The sequence below is a fragment of the Penaeus vannamei genome, unplaced genomic scaffold (assembly GCF_042767895.1).
Source record: "Penaeus vannamei isolate JL-2024 unplaced genomic scaffold, ASM4276789v1 unanchor924, whole genome shotgun sequence".
NCBI lineage: Eukaryota > Metazoa > Arthropoda > Malacostraca > Decapoda > Penaeidae > Penaeus > Penaeus vannamei.
Genome location: NW_027213928.1, coordinates 62,501 through 72,500, shown reverse-complemented (window position 1 = coordinate 72,500; position 10,000 = coordinate 62,501). Strand labels below are relative to the sequence as shown.

Genomic DNA, 10,000 nt, shown 5'->3' with positions numbered 1-10,000 from the left:
TCATGTGTGTGTGTGTGTGCACAATCTTCTTACCTTACCCCCCTTCCATCAACTTTTTTTCTCCCTATCCCCGTCCCTTCTTCCTTCTCTCACTCCCTGCCTTCTATTTTATCAAGCAAGTTACGATTCTTTGTTGCCAAGTCTCTCCCCCTCCCTCACTTGGCTACTCGCTTGTGCCCAACCCCTTTTAGAAGTCTCCACCCCCCCCCCCCATCCACCCCTGGTTCACCCCCTGCCAATACCCCTCCACCTCCGTCCTCTCCGTAACTCCGCCTCCACCCTATCTCTTAGTCTGAAATTCATTCTTTTTGCGTTCCAATTCATTTATTTAAATTTTTTTTTATCTATCTATCTATCTATCTATATATATATATATATATATATATATATATATATATATATATATATATATATATATATATATATATATATATATATATATTTTTTTTTTTTTTTTTTTTTTTTTTTTTTTTTTTTTTTTTTAATTATTCCTAGTTATCTCTCTTCGCATTTTCCTCCTCCACTTGTTTCGTCTCTTCGTTTTATTCCACATCTTCCACCTTCACTTCAGCCTTTGAGCCTTTCTCCGTCCTCATCCACTTCTATCCACGTCTCCTCCTCTTCCTCGACCTCGATCTTCATTTTCTTTCTCTTTCTTTTTTCTCTTCTCTTCTCTTCTCTCCACCACCCGTTCTCGGTCAATTTTCATTTCCGTTCTTTATTTTCCTTCTCCAATTCCAAGCTTTCCCTCTCCTTCTATCTTCTCTCTTGCCTACAGTCTACTCCCACTCTTCCCTCTTCCTCCTTGTTCTCCTCTCTTCCCTCTTCTTCCTCCTCCTTGTTCCCCTCTCTTCCCTCTTCCTCCTCCTCCTTGTTCCCCTCTCCTTCCACCCTTTCTCCTCTTCACCTTTCCATCACCTCCCCCTCCCCTCCCCCTTTTATCTTCCACATCCTGCACATTCTTGCCTTCCTCTTCACCATCCTCATTCGTCTTCAGTATTGTCCCTCCTTCCCTTTTCTCTTCTCTTCTCTAGGTCATCGTCTTTCTCTTCTTTCTTCTCCTTCTCATTTCTTTCCTCTTATCCCTTCCAATCTCTCCCCTTCTCTTCTTCGTTCCCCCCTCTATCCTCCCTCAATATTCCGTCTCATCGTATTATCGCACCTTTTTCTTTCACCCTTTTTTTCTTCCTCTTCCTCTCCTCCTTTAAAACATTTCCTCCTCTTCCTCTCCTATTCATCTATGTTCAAATTCTTTTCTTCTTCTCCTTCTCCTTTAAAACATTTCCTCCTCTTCCTCTCCTATTCTTCTATGTTCAAATTCTTTTCTTCCTCTCCTTCTTCTCCTTTAAAACATTTCCTCCTCTTCCTCTTCTATTCTTCTTCATTCTAATTAATTTCTTTCTTCCTCTTCCTCTTCTCCTTTAAAACATTTCCTCATCTTCCTCTCCTATTCTTCTATGTTCAAATTCTTTTCTTCCTCTCCTTCTTCTCCTTTAAAACATTTCCTCCTCTTCCTCTCCTATTCTTCTTCATTCTAATTTCTTTCTTCCTCTTCTTCTTCCCCTTTAAAATATTTCTTCCGCTTTCTCTCCTATTCTTCTATATTCTAATTTCTTTCCTCCTCTTCCTCTCCTATTCTTCTGATTATATTCTCATTTCTTTCTTCTTCATTTCCTATTCTTCTAACTATATTCTAATTTCTTTCCTCCTGTTCTTCTCATCCTTTAAAACATTTCCTCCGCTTTCTCTCCCATTCTTCTTATTATATTCTAATCCCTTTCCTCCTCTTCTTCTTCTCCTTTAAAATATGTCTTCGTCTTCCTCTTTCTCTCCTATTCTTCTAACTATATTTTAATTCAACTAGAAGGAAATAGGTAAGGGAAATGGCGTAGAAAATTGGGTATAGTAGACATACGAAACAGGAAATACAGATAAAAAAGATTAATAGGGGCGTGTGTAGAGACGGAAAAGAGGACATTCAAAGGAAATGGGTAATAAAGATGATAAAAAAGGGAAAAGATTATTGAGAATAACAAGAATGGAAATTAATGCGAATAAGAAAGATTGTTATACTACGATATGGGTATGTAGAAAGAGACAGTAATAAAAAAAAAAAAAAAAAACATTAATACAGTGGATGGAATATGTGGAAAGAGACAGTAATTAATAAAGAAAAAAAATAATACAGTGGATGAAATATGTGGAAAGAGACAGTAATTAATAGAAAAATTAATACAGTGGATGAAATATGTGGAAAGAGACAGTAATTAATATAAAACAAATAAATACAGTGGATGAAATATGTGGAAAGAGACAGTAATTAATAGAAAAAATAATAATATAGTGGATGAAATATGTGGAAAGAGACAGTAATTAATAGAAAAAATAATACAGTGGATGAAATATGTGGAAAGAGATGGTAATTAATAGAAAAAATAAATAAATACAGTGGATGAAATATGTGGAAAGAGACAGTAATTAATAGAAAAAATTAATACAGTGGATGAAATATGTGGAAAGAGACAGTAATTGATAGAAAACATTAATACAGTGGATGAAATATGTGGAAAGAGACAGTAATTGATAGAAAACATTAATACAATGGATGAAATATGTGGAAAGAGACAGTAATTGATAGAAAACATTAATACAGTGGATGAAATATGTGGAAAGAGACGGTAATTAATAGGAAAAAATTAACACAGTGGATGAAATATGTGGAAAGAGACAGTAATTGATAGAAAACATTAATACAGTGGATGAAATATGTGGAAAGAGACGGTAATTAATAGGAAAAAATTAACACAGTGGATGAAATATGTGGAAAGAGACAGTGATTAATAGAAAAATTAATACAGTGGATGAAATATGTGGAAAGAGACAGTAATTGATAGAAAAAATTAATACAGTGGATGAAATATGTGGAAAGAGACAGTAATTGATAGAAAACATTAATACAGTGGATGAAATATGTGGAAAGAGACGGTAATTAATAGGAAAAAATTAACACAGTGGATGAAATATGTGGAAAGAGACAGTGATTAATAGAAAAATTAATACAGTGGATGAAATATGTGGAAAGAGACAGTAATTGATAGAAAACATTAATACAGTGGATGAAATATGTGGAAAGAGACGGTAATTAATAGGAAAAAATTAATACAGTGGATGAAATATGTGGAAAGACACAGTAATTGATATAAGTAAAGATAATAAAGTGGATGAAATAAGGGTTTATCAAAATTTAAATTGGATGCAATTATGCCATAATTAAATGTTTTCCATTATCTTTATAATATGTGACTGAGGACATACAAAAATATTTTTATTCCTGTGATAATCACTATTACTATATGTTTTCTATTTTTATCGGCATCGTGATCATTATCGTTATTAATACTATCATTGGTATTGCTGTTATAGTTATTAATAATATCATTATCGTCACCATCATCATTTCTATTATCATTATTGACATTATTACTATGATCATTATTATTGTTATTCTTATTTTCTTCTTTTTATCATTATTAATTATCATTATTATTATTATAATCATTATCATCATCATTACTGTGATCACTGTTATTACAAATGGCATTATCTGTATCATTCTTGTTGTTAATATTATAATTGTTATCATTATTATTACTACTATGATCGCTATAATCATTATAATAATTGTCACTATCTGTATCATTCTTTTTGTTATTATCATTATTATTATCATTATTGGATCATCATTATTAGTTTGATCATTTTTTTCGTTTTTATTAGCATCATCATCGTATGATTATTACTATTATCATGATTGCTAACATCACTATTATCAGTATTATTACCAGCATCTCCATCATATTTTTATCATCAATATTACCATTATCATCATTACCATCATTATGATTTTAATTGTTATCATTACCATTATCATCATTGTCATCATTCTGATTTTGATTGTTATCATTATTACCATTATTATAATAACTACCATCATTATTATTATCATTATCATTATTATTACTATTACCATCATCACTAACTCTTCTTCTCCCCCTCCCCCCGCTGCCCGCAACACACCAACCTCATTCTCTCCTTCCTCCCCATCATCCCCTCTACTCCCCCCCCCCACCGCCACATCAATCCCCTACTCCCCCTTCTCTCTCCCCACCGATCCCCCCCCCCCCAGCACTCCCACACCCATCCCTCTCCTCATCCCCCATTGTCTCCCACCCACCCCACTCTGCCCTACCCCCCCCCCCCACTAACCCCTCCTCCGACCAGGATGCAAACCAGATGATAAAAAAAAAAAAAACATTGACTGAATATCACTAATTAAACTGGATTTGGATATACAATGAGATGGATTTTGGAACTGTTGGAAAAGGAGCGAAGGAAAGGAGTAAGGGAAATGGGCAAGAAATGGCGTAGACGATTGGGTAAAGTAGACATACGAAAGAAATGCAATTATGTGAGATTAATATGGTATGGGTGTGTGTAAAAGAAATGGTGTAGATGACATGTACAGTAAGCAAATAATGAAGATAGCTACGCAAAGAAGTGAAAAGGCCAAGACGTAATTATAATAATAAATAATATTAATAATAATAAAGATACGTGCATAAAATCATCGAAGACATTTAAAATAGGATATATATATATATATATATATATATATATATATATATATATATATATATATATATATATATACCATGATTATTAATATATTATAATTCTATTAATACTATCATCACCGTTATACCAACTAAACAAGATTGTGTACTAATGGCTAATGGCTAATTTCACTGTATTTAGATGATATACCATGAGTAGGTGGATTTTAGAGCCGTAGAAAAAGGTGTGTAGGAAATGGATAAGGGAAATGGCCAAGAAAAGGCATAAGAAGATTGGGTATAGTAGGCATACGAAGTAGGAAATGCAATTAAACAAGATTAATATTGCTGGGTGTGCGTAAAGATGGTAGAGAATATAGGAAATAAGGAATGGAGATGAGTGAAACAGTGAAAGGGTAAACTAATAATATATATATATAAGAATGATTTTTTATTAGGGAAGATGGAAAAGGGTAGCCCCTGCAATCAAAACATGGAACATATTAGATTATTTTCTATTGCAAAAATTAAATTTTTGGCCTCTTTCGTCATCATAGGCTTCAATTGATGTTATTGTAAGTGACTGAAGACATTATAAATAAATAGGTACTATAAATGTAATTTATTTTCTTATTATTACTATTATTACAATTCAATCAATTATTATCATTAATATCATTATTTTTTTAAACGTAATCATTATCATCATTCTTGTTATTATCATTATTTTAGCTATTATCATTTTCAATTATTATCATTACTATTATTAGCATCTTTTTAATTATTAGTCATTATAGTTATTATTATCACTATCATTAATAATATAGTTATCATTATCATTATAATCATTATCATCAGTATAGTTATTAGTAGTAGTAGTAGTATCATTATTGCTATGATTATTACTTTTATCATTATTTTCATTGATATTATCATCATCGTTAAAATGATATTAGTGATGATGATGATGATTTTATTTATTTTTATCATTATCGTTATCATTATCATTATCATTATCATCATTATCATCATTATTATTGCTATTATCACAATTATTATTATTAATCATTATCCTCATCATCATCGTTATTACTGTTATTATGACATTATTATTATCATCATCATCATTATCATCATCAGTTTTAGAGGCATCATCCCCATTCATATTCTTACATTAGACGAAGTAATAAGCAAGGTGATGCATTAAGTGTAAGGAAACGGATTTCTTAATGGCTAATTTAACTGGATTCGGTTCCTATACAATAAGGAGGTGGATTTTAGAGCCATCGGAAAAGGAGTGTAGGAAATGTACGAGAGATATGGGGAGGGAAAACCGCAGATCAATTACCTAACATTATCATGATTGTTATTTTTGATACCATCTTTGTTATCATTATTACGGTTATCATTGTCATTGTTTTTCTTGTCGTTAATATTGTATTTTCTATCTTCATTATCAGTACCATAATTGTTGTTTTCATTACTATAATTGATATTATAATCATTATATTTATCAGTCATTGGTAGTAGTACCTCTATTCTTATAATTATCATTATCATTGTTGCCATGAACATTATCATTGCCATTTTCATTTTCATTATCGTCGTGCATCATAAATTTCATTATCAAGTGTGCGTAATTGTTAATAATCCATTTAATCTATTTTATGGAATCTAATTAGCTAATTTGGATGATATACAATGAGAAAGTGGATTTTAGAGCCGTGGGTAGGAAATGGGTATGGGAAATGGGAAGAAATGGCGTAGAAGATTGGGTTAGTAGACATACGAAATAGGAAAGAGCGTAAAGCGAGATTAATATGGTATAGGTGTGTGTACAGAAGGAAAAAGTGGATATTTACAGGAAATGAATGATAAAGATAGCTATGCTGGGAAAAAGTGAAAAGGTAAAAAAAGAATGCTAAAAATTAAAATTGATACTAATAAGAAAGATCGTTCAATTACACTTTGGTTATGTGGGAAGCAAAACCAACAACAGAATATCTATGGGATAACACTTTTACGCAAAACTTTCAAGTTGTTGGCGGTTTAGAAATTCATGGCATATTTTTATATTAAACGACTGATGACATATTAAATATTATATAAATCAGAAAAATAATATATTCTATTACTGTTACTATTTTTAATTGCTGTTATTATTATCATTGCTTATATAATCCTTATCATTATTGTTATCAACATCTTTGCCATTAATACTTATCATTATTATTCTTATCTTTATGATTATTGTAGTCATTATTATTGATAATAACATCATTTTATTATCTTTTATTATTAATACTACTGTTATCACTATCTTCAATTTCATCCTCGTTATGATAATTACTATTATCATCATTATTATTATCATAATCATTAGAGTTATTATAATCATATTGTTATAACAAGTAATATTATTAATATCATTATTGGTTCTACATTGATTGTTACTTTTATCATTATTATTATTATTATTGTTATTATTATTATTATTATTATTGTTGTTGTTGTTGTTGTTATTATCGTTATTATTATTTGTTGTTATTATTTTCATCACTTTTATTCGTATCACTATTATTATCATTATCATCATTATTGTTATCATTGTTATTATGATAATCATTACCATTATTATTAGTAGTATTATCCTTATCATCATCATTATTTTATCATCATAATCATTAGTATCTTAATTATTAAAAACATCCTTATTATCATCTATTATCAGCGATGTTACCATCATATCATTCTATTGTTATTATTATTATTATTATTATTATTATTATATCAGTTATTACGTTTATCATTATTATAATCGTTTTATCATTATCACTACTGTTCATATCATTATTATCATCCTCATCATCGTTACCATCTTTATTATTGGTATTGCTATGATTTTTATTGTTCTCACTATCATTATTTTCCAAATAATCAACATCATTGATATCATTATCATACGCCTTTCCAATTACTGACACCATTTAAGAGAGAATGATTAATTTCATCACGAATGTCCTCAAACGGTGCTGTATCTAATTTTCATAGTATCTGTCTCCTCTCGTTTTTCTTTCTTTCTTTCTTTCTTTCTTTTGGTGTGTGTGTGTGTGTGTGTGTGTGTGTGTGTGTGTGTGTGTGTGTGTGTGTGTGTGTGTGTGCTGTATCCAATGTAAACGTTGATTGTTTGTGTACACCTTGTGTCATTTATTATTTATTTATGTACATCTGCTTAAGCTTACGTATCTATGTCTATCTTCATGTCTTTTTTAGTTTTTTTTATGCTATTGATGTGGTTTTAACGTTTTTTTGTAATTCACTAAAACGTTTTTTTATGATTGAACTCTTCATATAATGATTATTATGATTATTGACAATATCATTGTTATTATTATTATTATAATTATTATCGTTATAATTATTGCTATTGTTTTCAAAATCATTATTATAAGCATTGTCATTATTTTCATTATCATTATCATTAGTATTATCAATGTTACCATTATCATTATCATTACTATGGTTATTACTGTCATGATTATCATTATTGTTGTTATCATTGTCACTATTGGTATTGGTAGTACCTTTGTTGTTAGCATTATCCTTATAGTCACTATTATCATTACTATTAATATTATTACTATTATGATTATTAATGTTTTTGTTATTTTATCATTATTATTGTTATTACTATCATTGATATTATTACAGTTTTTTTTACAATTATCATCATAATTTTCATGATAATCATTAATATCAACATCATCATATCATAATCATTACTTTCAGTGCCATTATCATCATATCTATCATCACTATTAGTATTCGAAGCAGTAGCTATGTCATTACCATTGTAGTTATTATTTTCGCCTTTAATGATATCGTCATAATCATTATTTTTGTATTTCCCATTATTTGTAGGATTCTTAACATCAGTATCACTATTATAAACATTATCTATTATCACTATTTTCGGGAATTTACATAATTAATATTCCTATCATCATTATTCTGATTATAATTAGTAGTTTTGTTTTTATCATAATTAACGTTATTATCATAGTACACATAAGCTAATACAGCTAAGCAAAATTAATATTGTATAGGTGTGTGCAGAAGCTAAAGACATGTTCAGGAAATAGGGAGATGGCTACACAAGGGAAAAGTGTAAAAATAAGAAATATAATAAGTTAAAATTATTACGTCATATTTATGTGAAGAACAAAAGTAACCGATATGGGTCAGAGAATATTACTTAGTCAATATTTTATAAGCTTACCCATGCTCCCAAATTACTGTCTACATTATACGATTCTATACCTAGCGACTGAGGACATAGAATAACATTCCATTTATATGATTTATTTCATTAATATCATTATTCTTTCTATTTATGTAATCATCCATATAATTTTCATTAAATTTAGTGACTGGTTCTGTGTATATTGTTTACATTTTACCCTGCAATCTTCCTGGTACCTTTCACGCCCCCCCCCCCCCTGGTATCGGGGCCAAGAAAGTGGGGGGCCTTAACTCCACAGAAAATCCCTGAAAAAACATAAAATCAGGGTTCAAGAGGTAAGATCCAGCAATATCAATGACAAATAGCAATGTTGTGGTGGATCATTGACCCCACTTACTCCAATAACTTTGTAAATCCATGCCCATACGGCTACAGATAGTTATCAAGTATAAGGGCAACATGTCAAAGTAATAATGACTGGAGAAAAATATCCACAGTAAACTCATGAATAGTTCAATATTTTCTGACATCATCCATATAAAGATTTTTTGTCGGCTATTATCATTATCGTATTTTATGTTTTTGTCATCACAAATGTTATTATAAGTATCTTCATTGTTATTATTAGTCATTCTTATTTTGATTATTATTAGTAGCAGTATCATTCTTATTTTGTTATGAATGATCATTGTAACTACCATTATAATCATCAATATCATTGATATAATATTCTTAAAATGGAAATAGAAAAATATTGATTTTGCACAGCTATATTGATATAACGAACAAGGATATATATTTATCGGAAGTGACTGAGGACACTAAAAAACTAACCAGTATGGTATTTCTTATTAAAGTTTTCATTATTATTACCGTTGTTATCACTATATTATTATTACTGTTGTTGTTTTATCATTATCATAATAATCATTATCATGATTATTATTATCTTTATCATTACTGTTGTTGTCACTGTTATTGTTATCAACATTACTATTACTATGATTATCATCATTATTGTTATAATTATCATTTTTGCTATTATTATTATTACCACTAGTATCGTCAACATTAAATTTTTCTTGATCATTCTTCATATTGCTATTATTGTTTTTATCACCATAATTATCCCAATTATTGTTAT

At 29.7% G+C, this 10,000-nt stretch overlaps 1 protein-coding gene across 1 annotated transcript in view; it reads left to right on the top strand.

Moving 5' to 3' along the window:
- The first annotated feature begins 2,079 nt into the window (after positions 1-2,079).
- Positions 2,080-10,000, top strand: part of LOC138861123 (salivary glue protein Sgs-3-like) — a 13,733-nt gene continuing 5,812 nt past the window's right edge. The window contains exon 1 of the mRNA XM_070119961.1: positions 2,080-2,083. Coding sequence (XP_069976062.1) covers positions 2,080-2,083 — 4 coding nt within the window. The remainder of the gene's footprint in view (positions 2,084-10,000) is intronic.